This window comes from Pituophis catenifer, unplaced genomic scaffold, assembly GCF_029215685.1.
Source record: "Pituophis catenifer annectens isolate HBS135680 unplaced genomic scaffold, rPitCat1.0.hap2 SCAF_1, whole genome shotgun sequence".
In the NCBI taxonomy this organism is placed as follows: domain Eukaryota; kingdom Metazoa; phylum Chordata; class Lepidosauria; order Squamata; family Colubridae; genus Pituophis; species Pituophis catenifer.
In genome coordinates this window covers 18,992,810-19,011,404 of record NW_027256881.1, presented here as the reverse complement: position 1 = coordinate 19,011,404, position 18,595 = coordinate 18,992,810, and the positions used below count along the sequence as shown (strand labels likewise).

The 18,595-nt window shown below is 41.6% G+C and overlaps 1 protein-coding gene across 1 annotated transcript in view; it reads right to left on the bottom strand.

The window, feature by feature from the left end:
- Positions 1–11,018: 11,018 nt before the first annotated feature.
- Positions 11,019–18,595, bottom strand: part of GUSB (glucuronidase beta) — a 28,172-nt gene continuing 20,595 nt past the window's right edge. The window contains exons 10-12 of the mRNA XM_070946218.1: positions 15,976–16,152; positions 13,395–13,530; positions 11,019–11,464 (exon numbers count right to left, since the gene is read on the bottom strand). Coding sequence (XP_070802319.1) covers positions 11,310–11,464; positions 13,395–13,530; positions 15,976–16,152 — 468 coding nt within the window. The 3' untranslated portion in view covers positions 11,019–11,309. The remainder of the gene's footprint in view (positions 11,465–13,394; positions 13,531–15,975; positions 16,153–18,595) is intronic.

Sequence of the window (18,595 nt, the reverse complement as noted above, 5' to 3'; positions counted from 1 at the left end):
ACTCCCAGAATTCCTGAGTCAGGCTCTGAAATTCTAGGTGTTGAAGTCCACAGTTCATAAAGTTGCATAGTTGCCTATACACCAGTGTCAGTTATAGGGGGTACAAGGAAGTTGTAGTTTTCTTCCTAGGACTTCCCCTCTCCCCCCAATTCCTTGGGCAGGAGTGCAAGCAGACCCCATTTTTTCCCCTCTGCTGAAAAGTTACCTGTTCTGCTCATTTCTCTTTCTAAGTCAATATCTTTTAAATGTTGACTCTATTTTTTTCTTGTTCAAGAACAGAGGTGTGAAGGTATCGGTCACCTTGTGTACTTTTAAGCAAAATCCTGACTTCTGTACCCTTCTCCCCCATCTCCCAATTTTAGTAGTATTCCGTGGTGTTAAACGGTCTATGAAGCATAGTTTGTGTTGGATGAGTCGTTCTCAATTAGGTCCCCTTCAGACATGTCCCCTCTCCCAACTCCCAGAATTCCTAGGCAGCTGCAACACTTTGGGCTAAGGGCCAAACTAGACAAGATTTTGAAGTAGAGACTGTAAGGCACCCTTTGTCTGTCCAAATGGAAAATTGGTCCTCCTGAATGCTGGGCTGTGAGAAGCAAGCCAATATTTTTAACGTACCGGAGCCTCCCCTGCTCGTGCATTGTAATATTTGCCAGCCCTCCAGCAAGCAAGTGGTAGGCAAATCTCCCTGCAGGTGTGTCGACTCACTGCTGCCTTCCCTCTTCTTCCATAAAGGTAATTGGTTCTCTTTAAGGTGGCAATATTTCTAGGTTGCTTGGCCGTATTCCCAAACCTATATGGATGATGGAAGATGCAGCATTTCCCATTCCCAATTCCTTTCTTTTAATTTGGAAAGCCTAGGAGCCTCTGCTCTTTGGTTCTGTCTCATCATCTGAGTTGCTTCTAATTTTATGCCAGCGAGGAAGGAGGGAAACTTTTTCAGTGACAAAAAGTTTAGGGTTTTTTTTTTTAATAACAGTGTCCCAGGAGGTAGTTTTCTTGAAGATCAATTTAATTCTCCCTATCACCATCACCCCAAATCTACCACTTCTCTCCCACTAGTTGATGGCTCAGAAGAAACAAAGAGCCCTCACCTCTTTTTCCAAGAAATCAAGGTTTCCATAGGTCAGACAAGCCCCTTTTCTAAGATTTCTTAGAAATCTTCATACCTGGGAGTAAGTGTGGTTCTTCGTGCTTGTAATGCAGTTTTGAATGGATGAAGGCTTTCTTGAGATACCAGAAAATGTATCCATGAAGCAGATGGCTCCATTGCATCTAGATCAGGGGTCTCCAAACTTGGCAACTTTAAGACTTGTGGACTTCAACTCCCAGAATTCCTCAGCCAGCAAGTCCACAAGTCTTAAAGTTGCCAAGTTTGGAGACCCCTGATCTAGAATATTGCCATTCCCAGGAAAGATTTCTGTCACTTGATTTTCAGGAGGAATCAAGGAGAAGTAGCAAGAGAAATCTATACCTTTGGAAGAGGAATATTTCTACTAAGGCAACTCTTTAAGGAAAATGTCAGAGTAGGCTCTAGTTCAGAATTAGATGAAACTTTAAGAAAATAATTACTTAGGGGCTCAATACAATTTCCTGATTCAACACAAAAGTCAAAAATTATTTTCTTTTTGCAGGTTAGTATCTCCTGATCTGTATGAACAAAAATTGGTCAAAACAAATTAAACATTTGCTTGGATTCCTTCAAGACCAATTAAACATGACCTAGTAAAACTAGTAAAAAAAAAGATGAAGTATTCTGTTTCCATTTTTTTTAAAAAAATGTATTAAGCATGGCCTAAATATTCAATGTGTGTTCTGTCTTGTATGTTTGATCTGACAACTTTTTGATGTGCTTCGATCTCCAGAACATCTCCATCTTGGTTGGAGTCATTCCATTCTTATTTTTTTTATTTTTTGGTTCAACATAGGACTGTGACATTCTGAGATTGAAATTCAATTTTGCTAACAGGGGAATTAAAACCATGTAAATATTGTAAGAATGTTTATTTGTTGCACATAACTTTTTTGGTATAAAAATAAACGTAGAAATTATCTGTGGATGTGTTTGCAGAATGTTTTGTAATCTCCTATGCTGATTTGTCTCCAGCCCTCACGGAAATCAAATTCTTTGATCTTTAGTTACCAAACACTAGCCATTTTTTGTACTTTTTAAATACAGCATTCATGTTAAAAGTGCCACTTTTAAACCAAAAATCCATAGGGTTGCAGTGGCTGAATTCAAGCATTGTGTTAAGCCACATTTTCTTTTAAGGACTTCCTTAAAGGAATTGACTGAATTCATAAAAGTGAAGGCATAAGCCATTGGTCATTAATCATAGTCACTAGGTTTATGCAACATGTGATTTGTTTGTGACTTAGTATTTTGTGACAAACGTACGCAGTTGTATATTCATTAAATGATGGAAACCTATCACGAGACCCCAATTTAATATTGGGTTCATAGTGGGCTGCAAACCATAGTTATGGGTTCATAGTGGGCTGCAAACCATAGTTATTTGGTTTGGCTTTGTGTATTATGGCAACCCAAACATTGTGCATTTACAGACTATGGGTAATATGAGTGTGTAGTGATGCTTTTTTGAACCCCCTAAGCATCTACAGTATAATGTTCTGTCAGATGGATAATATATTGTTGACAGAACTGCCATGTTGACTTTACACCCACATCCATACTCACACCCACACACCGAAATGCCTCTACTGCCACTGAAGGAAGACATGTAGGTGACACATACCCCACTGCCTCCCAGGGAGGAAAGAATGACCTCTGGAACTGGGAGAGTTAAGAGTTTAACCATGATAAGGTGAGTGCTTTGTGATATGACGTATTTCTAAATTGAGACAGAGGTTTTCACGAGAGAGAATTCATAATTATGTTATATTGAACCTGGAATGTAGGACATAGTCTTTTCCTCTACAGTACACCAATTCAACTCACTGGATCCATTAGCCAATCGGCCTTTCACAAATCTTTTTCTAGGTATTCTGTAATTACTGGCAAGCCAGTCAGTTCCTTGCAAATAGAGTCCTACTTCTGAGGTGCTTACATTTTTTTTACAGGTTCGTCAAGTCAATCGAACTGCCCTCTAGGAATCATTCCTGCCCTCTAGGAATGCTCTTCCAGTTATCCTAACATTTACAGTGAGTCAACCCTTAATTGTGGGAATATCCCTCTCACATTGTTTATTATTTTGCTTTGTTGCAATAGAATCTTTCCCAGGGCTCTGGGATAGGTGGAAGTTTTTATTTTTTTATTTATTTATTAGTTCGATTTATATGCCGCCCTTCTCTGGAGATTCGGGGAGGCTTACAATACATTAAGCAATAGCCTTCATACTTTTGTATATACCTGCTTAGGTTGATGTTTGATGATATTAGAGGTATCGTTTATGGAGGTAAGCTCCCTTTTGCAATTGACTGATGATGAATTTGTCAATATGGATGGTATATTCAAGCGATGCTCCAGTTGTTTTGGGATTGCACCCAAGGCGCCTATTACTATTAGTATTACCCTTCCTTGCCTTTGCCACAGTTTTTCTATTACTATTTGTGGGTCTTTGTATTTTGTTATCTCCTCCACTTCTTTCTCTTCTATTCTGCTGTCTCCAGGTACTGTCATGTCCACTATCCAGACTTTTTTGTCTTTTGGTAAAAAAATTTTTATTTTATAACATATAAAAATTTCAATTTCAATTGAACTGTGTTGTCTGGGTACATGTAATCTTAGAAAATAATAATCAAAATGTTTACGGCAGTAGTCATTACATTGAAATTAATTCCATTGTAATAATAATATTTGCTTATCCATTTTAACAAATCTCCCTTATAACATTAGTTTTTTTCTTACATTTCCATATTTCTAACTTCTGTTTTTATTAGCCAACCATTGACAAAACGGGCCCCATGTCAAAAAGTATTCAGTTTCCTCCTTTTCCTTAATTGTCAGTGTTAGTCTATCCATTTCTGCACATTCAAATATTTTTTAAAGTACGTTTTCCTCCGTTGGGATTTCTTTTTTGTCTTATCAACAATTGTTAAATCTGGGTTGTTATGTGGCAGTTGCCTGTCAGTTTGAATTCTAAAGTTTCAGGCACTTTAGCTTCATTTCTTGTGACTTTATGGTTCCACCAATTCTTGCGGGCAAATTATCATCATCATCATCAAATTTATTTCCTGCCCATATCACAGTTCAAAGTGGCTTGAGTCATCAATCAGTTCCACCGTCAGGAATATCTTATCTTTCCTACGTTCATGGTATTTTTCATGCACTTACACAATCCATGCTATCAGGCATGCCACATTATGTAAGATACTCCTGTTTGTGTTATTTGAGTTTCATGTGTGCCTGAGGTTTAAGTATCAGACCACTTTACTGTTTCTTTACCTAAACAATAGTGAACCACGTTGGGGGAAAAATAAGATATTGTTTCTTCTACTTAAAACTTGTCAAATAGTCATAGAATTGAGCATTTAAAATTTAGTAAATGATTACCAAGTTTGTCAAGTAAGAACAAAGCTAAATATCCTTGTGTTAAAAAGAGAAAGGGGATTGGGGCAGGAGGAAAGATCTTTCTGATGTATTATAATTGTAAGATAATGTTATAATCCATGGCATAGTTTATTTATACTTTATTGATCTTTCAGAGACAGACTGAGATGGAGAAGGTGTTCTGGGGAAAGTGGGAACCAACAGGATAACCCACCAGGAAAATGAAAAGCAGAATCATCTTCTTCCCCATTCTGTAGCTATCTCCTCTTTTTCAAATTTATCAACCAATGTCACTTCAACCTCTTTATTTTAATCCCACTTCTCCATATATGATGACCTTGTCCTATTTTTCAAATTCCTTTTCCTGTGGAAATGTACGGTAGCCTAGTTTTTTCAACCTGCGGTTTGTGATTAGTGTAGTAGCAGCATGTGTGTGTGTGGGGTCAAAACAGTCAAGATGGTGGACAGAGTAGCACAATTGATGCCCTGACCCTTTCTATGCTTTTGCAACATCAGTGCATGAAATTAAGGGCCGGGGTTTGGACTACGCACTGCCAATCTCACCATCTTGCCCATTTTTATTTCTTCCTATGGAAGCCAACGGGTTCAGTGTCTTTGTGTCAGCTTAGCCACAAAATCTGAAATCGAATGTTTCCAAAGACATTTGTCCTCTGTCAAGGAACTAGGAGTCCTTACGCATACTTAAGAGCAAAGTCATTGAACATCCAACATGAGACTATTGATTGATTTTAAAAGTTTTATTTTAACAGTATAAGCACCTCGCTTTCACTCTCAGTCACACAAACAACATGTTCCAAGAAATATTTCTTGCTGTTAGCCAAGTGGCAAAAGGGACAGAGACGTTCAAGGAGAGTTCTTTGAGATGATCTTCAGTGGAGCAGAAGATGGGAATTCGGACTTCTTTCTTCAGTTCTCTTTTTATAGCTTTCACACTGTAGCTTGGATTGTTAACTGATGATTCTTCATCAATCTGCAGAAACCTTTCATCTTTGTGGGGGTCATTAGACTGTTCCGGTTTGTGCCCTTATCATGACCACTGAGTAACCTCATGGATTGCAAGAAACTTGCTGGAATGATGGTATCTCTTCATATCCTAGTGCAGGGGTCTCCAACCTTGGCAACTTTTAAGACTTGTGGACTTCAGCTCCCAGAATTCCTCAGCCAGCAAAGCAAAGCTGGCTGAGGAATTCTAGGAGCTGAAGTCCACAAGTCTTAAAGTTGCCAAGGTTGGAGACCCCTGTCTTAGTGTACCTTGGAATCTCTCTGAATATCTTACGTTTAGGCATGTAGAATCAGATGTCACTTTCAGTAAGTGCAATAATGCTACTCTTTAATGTTGGTCCATTAACATATTTTATAATAAGGGATGGGTTTCTTATGCTTTCAGATAAAATGAGAGTTCATGCTTGTACCATGGCTTCTTTGGAACAGCAGAATTTCTTGGAATAACCCAAGTTGTAAGGAATGAGAATGATTCTGATATTTGATCCTCTCTGTGTCTGTAGAGATTCTCAGTCATCCAGGTCATGGTTGTCCCAAAGGTGCTTTTTCTGGAGGCAACTAGACTTTCTTGTTTTTTCTTTGAGGATGTTTCACTTCTCATCCAAGAAGCTTCTTCAGTTCTGACAGGATAGTGGGGAATGGAAGGATTTATATTCCTTGCAGACAGCTGATCGTTTGCATCCTTTTAGAGGGTCCTTGAAGCACTTGGCGGTTTATCTGTGTCCTCAGGGTCACCTGAGTAGTGCTCCTGGTTCCTTAGTCTGCAGTTTTTTTTCCCCTTCAATGACCCTCTAAAACAAGGGTCAGCAACCTGCGACTCTGGAGCCGTATGTGGCTCTTTCACCTCTCTACTGCAGCTCCCTGTCACTCAAAATATGCGTCACAACCGCCAATGTGCGACACTTGCCGGCACGCAATTTATTGAGTTTTTCAACCCCTGGTAGGCCAACCATAGATAAATCCAAGAAACGAATAGTTTCAGAAGAAAAGGGAACGTTTAATTCAACTACATATGCTAGTTTGTGGCCGCTCAAGAAATAGTCAGGCACAGCAAGGATTTTGTGGCTCCTGGTGTTTTCTTTTTTGTGGGAAATGCGTCCAAATGGCTCTTTGAGTATTTAAGGTGGCAGACCCCTGCTCTAAAAGAATGCAAATGACCAGCTGCCTGCAAGGAATATAAATCCTTCCATTCCCCACTATCCTGTCAGAGTTGAAGAAGCTTCTTGGATGAGAAGTGAAATGTCCTCAAAAGAAAAAAACAAGAAAGTCCAGTTGCCTCCTGAAAAAGCACCTTTGGAACGATTGTCTCTGTGGTTGGCAATAGCTCTGGATGCCAGACGTGCAAAGCTATCACAACGCAGAGCAGGGGGATGCAGTACTGGTTGTAGAGTTTGACTCAAAAGTAGGGTAACTGGAATGGTAAGCTCCAGCCATTAAGATAGAAATCTTGGGATGAACAATGAGGTTTCTGTCTCTGCTAATCTCCCAAATCTTGTTCCCCTGTGTAGGTGGAATTCTACATAGGTGTAATTCCTATGTAGGTTTGCAAATATTAATGTGTGTCTTGATTACATGCTTTCAAAATCATTGAAACGTGTTATTTTGAAACATCTGTTTCATGTGGCTGAGTACTCATTTTTGTGAGGAAGGGGGGGAAATGCCATTATGGGAGGAAAACTCTTCGAAATGTTCGTGATCTGAAGGCAATCAACCCCCTCCAAATACGCAGTATGGTTAAAACAGTATTGGTCTATTTTGTTAAAGCTGTAGAAATACTGAGATGTGTGAAACGACACACATCTTTTATTTGAGATTAAAATCAGAATACGAACATAAATATTTGGGGCCAAGTCCTTGAGTGCTCGTTTTTTCTCCATCACACAATGGGCTCCCTGTGAGAGGAGGCCATTATATTTTAAATTATATAGAGCAGTGTTTCTCAACCTTGGAAGCTTGAAGATGGGTGGACTTCAACTCCCAGAGTCCCCCAGCCAGCGCTGCTGGCTGGGGGATTCTGGGAGTTGAAGTCCACCCATCTTCAAGCTACCAAGGTTGAGAAACACTGATATAGAGCCACACATTCCTTGAATAGGAATTCATTTAAAAGAGCATTCAGGATCATAACAGTACAAAATAAATCCTTCATATCATGACTAAGTCCCTATAGGCAGTCCTCAATTTATGACTAGTCACTTAATTGCTGTTCGAAGTTATGATGGAACCCCTCCCCCCCAAAAGAGATGACCTGGATTCTGACATCTGGGGGGCCCCAGTGACATGATCACATTGGGTACTTGGCAACCAGCTGTTTGCAGTGTCCTGTGGTCGCATGACAGTGATTTACATTTTCTGGCAAAAAAAAAAAAAGAGTCCCATACTGAACAGCGGGCTTGCTTAATGACCATGGCATTCGCTTAACGACTGCCACAAAAAAGTTCATAAAATCAGAAATGGTCACATGGTGTCCCCTTTAATGACCATCATGACTTAATGATCATAATTGTAGGCTAAATTGCAGTTGTAACTTGAAGACTACCTATGGTCATCCTAAGAGGAACACTGCACAAATATTGCAGGATGAATATAGAATCCTTTCATGCATGTATGCTTTGGGATGGCTGTTTATAGCTTCATGACATAAGTTAGAGGAAGTACTAACTCCTGCAGTCTCCTTTGTACATCTCTGGATAGGCACTGTACTAAACCATGGTTTGATGACTGTTTAATAACTCACACTCAGTTGGGTCGCCCAACCTGCCACACACATTATGACTGAGTGGTGTGTGAGGCTTGCAGAAAAAGTCATTTCATGAATGTGTAACTCCAGCTATTATGCTGCAGCCAGTGTTCTGACCTAGGCTTCCTGAGTCAGTAGAACACATGAGTAGTCCCAAAAACCTCTTTAATTTCAACAGCTGTGAATTCTGTTCATTCACAGATGAATCCCAAATAGTTGTAAAGAGTCCTTCGGGATAAGGCTGATAATCACCCACCTTTATCTCCTTTGACACGCTGCGAAAGACCTAATTGGCAAAGCCACACAGAGTCCAGAATCAACAGAGCTTCAGACTTTAAACTGCACAAAATTAACAACGTTGCTTCCTGCAAAGAGGAGCCTTTGCTCCTCTTTTAAGTCTTATGGGAGGAGCCAATCATCTCCAAGCCCTACTCCCAAGTCGTCCCTTTTGTTTTAACTGTTCTTGCCTTCTGGCAGCTCTGCGCATGCGCACACTAGGAACAGGCTCCCCATGTTCCTCTGCCTTGCTGAGGTCCAAATCTGGAGGCTCCGGAGGCAGCATGTATCTCCCCAATGGCCCTTTCTCTGCCTCCGAAGCAGAGCTCTCATCCGAGCCTTCCCCAGACTCCAGGACTGGCCCATGTCCAGCCTTCTCACTGTCTGACTCTGCTGCCAGCTCCACAGGCCGCCGGCAGGCCACAACAGCCAGACCTGGGTTCAAGAACTGAAATATTCTAGAGGTTTGTCAGATGGAATCTGTTCCAACTCTTGCAGCATTGATTCCCACCCAGCTGGCTTCCAGCTATAATGGCTGTCTTTCTTTCCTCCTGAGCCATCCAAGAAGAAGAAAAAATATCATACCTCTAGTGAACTTCTGATAGTTTTTGGTTCTATCATTAGGAAAGAAACGAATTGCAACAGGGACAGCTTACATAGACCTACGAGAAGTGGGTTTTTTTTCCGTGAGACCAGCCCATCAGGGCAACCTGTATACCCAATTATGGGACAGAGCATACTGCTTCCGCTTTTCAGCCCCAATCCAGGAGCCTTCGCAAGCAATTGCTTTCGCAACAAACTATTTTTGTGTTGAATTTATGTTTACCGACAAAGAAATAAAGGGAGACGAGTATAGATCTATTTCAAGCTATTTAGCTCTCATCAGCTAGCCATACCCTTCTGGGATTCTAACCTGGGCTACTTGCATATTAGGTAGATGTATTAAGTAAATGTATCTCACTCTATCTCTCAACGCTTAATCTCTTCCCTGGTATAGACAAAGCGAGGAGACCCTGTGGCTTAGAAGTTAATACATCAACCTAATATACAAGTAGCCCGGGTTCGAATCCCAGAAGGGTATGGCTAGCTGATGAGAGCTAAATAGCTTGAAATAGGATCTATACTAGTCTCACTTTATTTCTTTGTTGGTAAACATAAATTCAAGACCTACAAGAAGTTATTAAATGAAAGTTCCAAAATCACCACCATCCTCCAAAACATGTTCACTCTGTCTCTGCCAATATCTTGCTTGTGGCACTTCTTTGATCCTCCATCTTTCTCTTCCAAGGTGAGATCTCCCAACTGCTTCTCAGCCTTTTCTCCCAGCTGACCTTCCAGATCTTCTCATCATTTTGACACAGTAGCTCTTGCCTGCTTGCCATCCTTCACCTCTTGCTCCTGAGTGGTCCTTATGCCAACAAAGAAGCCTGTGTGGATCTTTCCACTGGTTCCAAGCATTCTTCTTTACCTCTTTCTCTCTCATTTTCTCTCCCATCTCTTTATCTCCTTTTCATTGTCCACATTCCCTTTGCTACCCCCAATGCTAGGACCTCAAATAAGTTTCTAAGCTTGGTCTCTCTTCCCACCTCGCAAATTAAGTTTCCTTCATTCCTTCATGTGTGCATGCACACACACACACACACATTGTCTGTCCTTTGGGGCAGGGTTAGTTAAATATAAACCAAAGCCAGTAAACATGTCTATGATGATTTCTTCATCATGTTTCTTCCCAAAATTTCTACCTCCCTTTCCATATTAGAAGATCCTGCATTGGCTGTTTAACCTCTTCCTTTAGCCCTTTCCAGAATAACAGAATTGGAAGGGACCTTGGAGGTCTTCTAGTTCAGTGGTTGGCAACCTTAAACACTCAAAGAGCCATTTGGACCCATTTCCCACAGAAAAGAAAACACAGGGAGCCACAAAACCCTTCCCGTGCCTGACTATTTCCTGAGCAGCCACAAAACTAGCCTATGTAGTTGAATTAAACATTCTGTTTTCTTCTGAAACTTTTCTTTTCTTGGATTTATCCATGATTGGCTTACCGGGGGTTGAAAAGCTCAATAAATTGCATGCCAGCAGGTGTTACACATTGACGGTTGTGATGCATATTTTGAGCAACAGGGAGCTGCAGCAGACGAATGAAAGAGCCACATGCGGCTCCAGAGCCGCAGGTTGCTGACCCCTGTTCTAGTTGAACCTGATCAACCCCTTGCTTTCCTGCCAACCACTGGGATGCCTCCGGACATGTTTATGTTTATGGGTGAATGGCAATGTGCCTTGAAAGGCAGCGCGGAAGTGTCAGTATCTTGAGCAAGGCATTTTTCTCAGGCATTCTCCCTCCTCAAAAGTGCATTTGACAAACCTGCATACCCTAAATTTAGTTCCTTATACAAAACAGAATTAATAAAATGTATTCAAGAAGGGGAGAAAATATTGTAAAACACTTTAATAAGGCTAAGAAGCATTTTGACCCTTGGAAATGTGCAAATAAAGTTTTTCAAAATCAGAGGAGAAACGTGTCCACACAGTATCTTTTTCTCTGACTCCTTGTAAGGGTAGAACAAAAAACTTAATGATTGCCAAATTTTGTCACCAGTCCTGCTAGCGGCTTTGTTGATTAGTTTCCATGATCTCAGTACATTTCTTCTCTGACATTTAATCGTAGAAAAGTTACCTGTATTTTAATGTTCTTTCTGTAGAATGTCTGTAACACGAGTCTCTGGTAATACCTGAAATGAGAGTTGAGCAAACTTGGAGAAGTGTGCTTCAGGGCAAGCAGGCACTGCATGGGGCTGGTGGCATCCGAGATCTGGATTCATTGGCAATCTTCCAGTATCTTTCTTTCAAAATGAAGGCGGCGGCTTTTGGTTGCCGTTGGCGAGTGAAAATCCCTTTCTTGTTACCCATGACGCGTGTCACCCCTGCAGATGGGAAAGGACACTACAAATCAATGCTTAACGCATTGTAAGCTGCCCTGTCTCCGGAGAAGGGCGGCATATAAATCAAATTTAAAAAAAATGGGTATAACTGAAATAGTAGACAAATCATGCTTAGCTACAAACAAACCAGAATCAACATATCAGACTGGCCAGTCACCATAGTTTCTTAGGTCAGTTCCTGGTTTCTTTCGCTCATCATTTACTGCTCTTAAGGACTTGGTGAGGTACACAAATAAAACTAGGAATAAGCTGGAGAAACTGGAAACTCTGCATCCCCCTGTCCAACTTGACTCACAAACCCAGGCTTATAATTAATCATGATTAAAGGATTCACCCCATAAATGTGCCTCAAATGATTCTGCAAACAACCTCTGCTGTATTTTTATCCCCCTGTTTCTCTGAGAAACATGCGTTTGTAGATGTTTTGTTGCCTGCTCAAGCACCACTTTTGAGCTGTTGCTTTCAATGCTTGATTTTTTTAAAAAATCTGAAACCTGGTGGTGTCGGGAAACTAATGCTCTTCATAGACCATTTTTGAAGAAGTGTATGGGAGAGGAAACAGAACAGAAATAGTAGAGTCCCAGCTTGTTTTCTGTTGCAGAAATGATAAGCTAGTTTTGGATTCAGATAACAAACTATGCTTATGGAAAGCTAACTTGAAAGTCTTGATTCATTTCTTATTCAGGCATTTCTTCCATTTTCTACTTACCTTGAATCCTAAATTTGTATGATATGGTAATCTGTTTTACCATGTTGTGCAAACATGTAAGGTTGTGTTCACACAACATAGTGGGCTAGAATAAAATGGAGTCCAGTAGTTTGCAGTGGAGTATGATATATGCTAAGGCATGTTTAAACACATTGTCTTAGGCCAGGGGTGTCAAACTTGATTTCATTGAGGGCCACATCAGGGTTGTGTTTGACCTTGGGGGGGCGGGGGGGGCATGACCAGGGTGTGTGTCGTCAGCTTGACATCACTCATCTTGGGGGCACCTGTGGTGGCCTGAGCACTCTGTCAGCAAAAATGGGCTCATGAGCTCCATTTTTGGCTGGGACAGCCTCCTGCAACCCTCTGCCAGCATAAACAGAGCTTGGAAGCACTGTGTGCAGTCCTCCTGAGCTCTGTTTTCACTGGAAGAGGCACCACCGGCCAGTCCTTCACCGTTTCCATGGCAGCCCTGTGGGCCAGATCTAAGCACCCTGCGAGCCGGATCCAGCCCGTGCATGTTAAGTTTGACACCCCTGTCTTAGGCCATAATATGCTTTTCAGTTAGTGTGATGACAGGGCGGTAAAGCACAGTTTCAAACCATAGCTTGATATTGGCTTATTGATTGCAGCTTTGGCTTGGAGTCTGGGCTAACAAAATATATTGTTGTACTCACTTATTATGCCCCATGAAAAAGCTAGTGAGTCATGCCAGTTAAAAAAATTCTGATTTACTGCTATAAAATGAACTGATAGATCTATATGGACCTTGTCTGCATGTCACACTAAGTAAAAAACCAACTACAAAATGGTCCAGTGTGATGCATGTACTGACCAGCACCAAACAGTTGAAGTGTAGCAATGTGAGTTCCATCGCAAACAATAATTGCACCTCACATTCATATGTTTAGGAAGCAGCACAAAATAATTCATGACTGTTGAGTAGCGACTGGATTGGGGGCTTCTAAGCCTCTGAGTTAGAGGCTTACTGTATCTAACAGAATTGATGAAGTCTTGCCAATGACACTATAAACAAGTTATCATGGAAATATTTTTGCAAGTGGTTGAGATTTATTAGTTTTTTCTGCCTCATCACTGAAATGTTTATATAAATATTTCTGTTCCAGACCAAACATTCATTTTATTAAATCCAACCCTAAGCATTTGGCAGGACAATGTGGCAGCTTTTATCTAATAAGCCCCTACCTTGTTCTGTCATAAAATCGGCAAAATTCCAGATGAGCTCTCCAATCACGTACTCCTCCCTCTTTTGGTCTAACACAGCATGATATTCCTTGAGTACAGCTTCCTCGTATTCCTCAGAGAACATGAGAGGGGGGTCCTGCAGACAGCAGAAAAGCAGGGAAGGGTGAGCATGAGTCTTAACAAAATAACAATGTGTATCCTCCAGATGTACTCTTAAAGTAAATGGCAACAGAGCACCATCCAGCTCCTAGAGCAGCGGTCACGAACTGGTAGTCCGTGGACCATTGGTGGTCCGCAAGAAAATTTTGGTGGTTCGCAAAAGAATTATTTGCATTTTTTTTTATATTGCACTAAATTAGGGGTCCTCAAACTATGGTCTCTGGGCCGAATACATGCAATGAACATTTGTGTTGCTGCAGAGAGTCTCCCCCTTCGGAGTCTTTTTGTGCAGGTTGGAGGGGGGCAGAAATTCCAACTTGGGGTCTGCTTCTACCTCCTGGTGTGGGGCTTGGGGCGAAGGCTGGAGGGAAGTGCCGCTGGTGGCAAAGAGACAGAGGGCCTTGTTCCAGTGGGACTGTACCATGGCCTGGAACTGGCTGACCATCTCAGCCTGTCAGTACCAGGCCTTGCACTCCTGCAGGTCTTCCCTCTGCTTGAAAAGCCTATGCTCATAGTCCTCAGTGAGGTGTTTTCTGCTGAGCTTCCTTCTCGGCCAGATCCAATTTGAACTGAGCCAGCTGTTTTGCCAACTCTTTCTAGTGGTGGCTGCTTAGCTCCAACAACTGCTTCCTGTTGGAGCCCTAAGGAGCCCAAGCGGGGAGGCGAGGAGTGGCTGCCAGGAGAGGGGTAAGTAGAGGCCGGCGAGGCGCCTCTCAATGTGAGTGACATCAAGTTGGCCATTGAGTTGCCATGCCCACCCAGTCACATAACCATCTAGCAACGCCCACACAGCTGGTCATTAGGCAGATCATATTAGTGGTCTGTGGGATTTAAAATTATGAATTTAGTGGTCCCTGAGGTCTGAAAGGTTGGGAACCCCTGTCCTAGAGTAATCTTCTATGAAGATTCAAAAAAACCACTTAATTAGTATAACACACTTAACCTGATGCCTGCATTTTCCCATTTTCTGCATTTAAACAATAGCAATAGCATTTAGACTTATATACCACTTCACAGTGCTTTACAGTCCTCTCTAAGTGGTTTACAGAGTTCAGCATATTGTCCTCAACAATCTGGGTCCTCGTTTTACGCACCTCGGAAAGATGGAAGGCTGAGTCAACCTTGAGCCTGGTGAGATCTGAACTGCCAAATTGCAGGCAGCTGGCAGGCAGCAGAAGTAGCCTGCAGTACTGCACTCTAACCATACAATGGACTCTAAACTAATTCAAGGACTGGATACCTTAAATCACAAAAAACAATAACGAAGCTTAGAATGTTGTTGCAAATGCAGTTGCTGCGCCTCTAGTTATGACCTGGTGAAAGTAGTGTGTGAACTTATCCAGGGAGAACATTCAGTTCTGCCCCTTGCTTAGTGCAAGATCTGTGATGCACAATACAGATAAAATATTTTTGACAATGATACTCCAGTCTTTGGTAAAATACCTGCAGCAACAGAAAGCACCTCCATATAAGTGTGTTTCACATAAAACCTCCTATTGGTATTACATTTCTCCTATGATTAATCCAAACATGTATATATGTGTGTTTTGTGTAAGAGTATATTTATGGTATATGGATATAGCAATAGCAATAGCACTCAGACTTATATACCACTTTACAGTCCGCTCTAAGTGGTTTACAGAGTCAGCATATTGAGCCCAACAATCTGGGTCCTCATTTACTGACCTCGGAAGGATGGAAGGCCGAGTCAACCTTGACTCGGTGAGAATCGAACTGCCAAACTGCTAACAGTAAGCAGAATTAGCCTACAATACTACATTCTAACCACTGTACCGCAATGGCTCTTATAGACCCAGTTCCATTTGGAAAAGCCTTGGAAGAAACAGGAATTAATACTGTATACTATACTTAGTATAGAAAAAGTCCTGTCTACATCTTCTCCCTGCAAACTACCATATTTTTCGGAGTATAAGACGCACCTTTTTTCCCCCTAAAAGGGAGTGAAAATTTTGGTGCATCTTATACACCGAATGTAGCCCTGCCCACTCACTGGCCCCCACCCTTTGGCCTCTGCCTCCCAGCACAGTTACATCCTTGTAGCAAGCAGCAAGAAGAAACAGCTCCTTTCAGCTTCAGCACAGCCTAATTAACACAAGTTGATTAGATTGGCCTCCTGACTCTTAGCTGTTTTGCTCTCAGCTGTTTTGCCCGGGCCCCTGCTGCTTGCTGCAAGGAGGAAAATTGCTGAAGCAGATTTTTTTTTCTTGTGCTAATCAAGCTATGCTGAAAATGAAAATGAAAGTAAAGTAGGCTGTTTGCTGCAACGAAGCAAAATTGCTGGGAGGCAGAGGCAGATTTCTTTTTCTTGTTTTCCTCACCAAAAAAGGTAGGTGCGTCTTATACTCTGAAAAATACAGTACTTTCTACTGCCGCAATTGCCCCTCAGAATCGTAAGACTCACAGCATGAAAGCCGCTGATGGTGTCAGCTCCATATTCACTCTGAATGATGGGCTTTTGGTGGGTAGTATACCAGTTCTCAAACTGTGTCTTCAGCTGCAGCTGGATCACTTCCAGGTGTCCTGCATCATGGTACCAGGAGAAGTAGCTATTCACACAGATGACATCCACATAAGGTGCCTACAGGAATCTGAGGTTAGTTCAGATGATGAAGGAGATCCAGGAGAATATAAAACTCCTTGTTAAGGAATTTGCAAAGTAACCCTTGAGTAGCAAGGGTGTGCACATGAAAGCGATTGAGAGTAGCTATGAATAAACACAGTCAACACACAGATACACTGAGTTGTGTTTACTTTTAGGAAATAGTAAGGCACAGTCCAATAAACAGTCCAGGTCATATACATATAAAGCAGGAGATAGCAAAACGACAGTCCAGGGATAATCCAATAATAAAGTCTTCTTACCAGTCGTCATAGTCATTCAAAATAAACAGTTCCTCTGGATTTGCAAACAGCAGCATACAGAGATATCAGAGAACAAGAACAGCAAAGAGCAGCAAAGAGAAACAAACCATGTTTCTAGCTTCCTCTTAAGGAGATTGGCTACAGAGCTAACCAATCAGGACACAGTATAATGCAATACAGCAGTATATTGAAGGTTTGTATATTGCCAACCCAACAAGTTAGGTAATAATTATTTCCTAACACTCCTCCTTACATGAAGCAGCTGGGCCTATTCTCTTTGAATATTTACTTGGTTAAAATGAAAGTTAGTAACCCGCAATGGCCAAAATGCTCAAATGTTCTGCTTCGCATTATACTCTGAATCACAAAACTGTGAAAATGGAAGGGACCACAAGGATCATCTACCTTCTGCAACATGAAGGATTTTAAGCCATCCTTGAGTGGTGGCTGTTAGCTTCCTCTTTAAAATCTCCAGAAATGGAAATCCCATAACCTCTCTACACAGACAATTCCACTGTTAGAACACTGAAATCATTGATACTTGGAAGCAGGGGTAAAATCCAAAATTTTTTCCTACCAGTTCTGTGGGCGCGACTTGGTGGGTGTGGCAGGGGAAAGATATTGCAAAATCTCCATTCCCACACCATTCTGGAGCCAGCCAAAGGTGGTATTTGCCGGTTCTCTGAATTACTCAAAATTTCCGCTACCGGTTCTCCAGAACCTGTTAGAACCTGCTGGATTGCACCCCTGCTTGGAAGCATTGTGTCTTTCTTTTGTAAAAGTAAGCACTAAATTAGAAATGCTATGACTCGGGTAGGTTCTTGTACTTCTATTTTGCTTGAAAAATCCTCCAGTCGCCACCAGCCTCATAATGAGTCACATATTGGTTAACTGTCCCAACTAGGGCCATCAGTACACTTGCACCATGTTCCCATCAGGCTTCAGTGGCTGAATTAAAAGAAAATCAGTGCAGCCTTTTTAGCTATGAATAACTGGCCAGCCCTGATTTTGATAGAATTGGACTGTGCACAGCATGCTCAAGCTGCTGTTACTCTAATCAGATCCAGAAATTTCTGGATGAAATAAATTTTGAACATATGTTTTTTCGTCACCACACTATAAAAAAAGATGTCGAGACTAGAAAAAGTGCAGAGAAGAGTAACCAAGATGATTTGGGGACTGGAGACTAAAATATATGAAGAACGGTTGCAGGAACTGGGCATGGCTAGTCTAGTGAAGAGAAGGACCAGGGGAGACATGATAGCAGTGTTTCAATATTTGAGGGGCTGCCACAGAGAGGGAAGGGGTCAAGTTATTTTCCAAGGCACCTGAAGGAATAATGGATGGAAACTGAACAAGGAGAGATTCAACCTGGAAATAAGGAGAAATTTTCTGACAGAACAATCAACCAATGGAACAGAAGTTGCCTTTGGAAGTTGTGGGAGCTTCATCACTGGAGGCTTTCAAGAAGAGATTGGACTGCCATTTGTCAGAAATGCTGTAGGATCTCCTGCTTGGGTGGGGGGTTGGACTGATGGCCTACAAGATCCCTTCCAACTCTGTTAATCTGTATCTGTTTTAATTAATTTAATTGGAGTTTAGATCTGTTTTGGCACTGGCACCTGATGACAGAGCTTCCCACCCTTCTGAAGCCCGAATCATTCAAAAGCCATCATGTGAGCCCAAAGATAGGCAGTTATAAAAGGAGGAGAAGCTCCTTTCCAAACAGGAAAAAATGGCAATCCCATCAAATGGATTGTCAACTGCTACAGGATGATGAATGAATCTTAGAATATGTTAGTCACGACAGCCACACTGTAGTATCTGATTTGAAAGCAGTTTACCTCACACCAGTTAATATGCAAACAACTGATAAAGGACCTTGCTATTTTGTCCTGCTTATGGGCTTCTCCAGATGTTTTTGGATGACTCCTAAATGAAGCAAGATGCTGGATGGATCTTCGATCCAAAAGGACACCAGGAGTTTCTGCAGGGAGTTCAAAAAGTTAAGATGGCGGCCACAATTATATGATCAAAGGCCCATGTATAAAAAATGGCAGGCTTTGATCATGGGGATGTAGCTGCCATCTTGACTTTTGGATCCCCCCCTCCCCTGCTAAATACATTTTAAAATTACTTGGAGGAAATATTTTGAACTT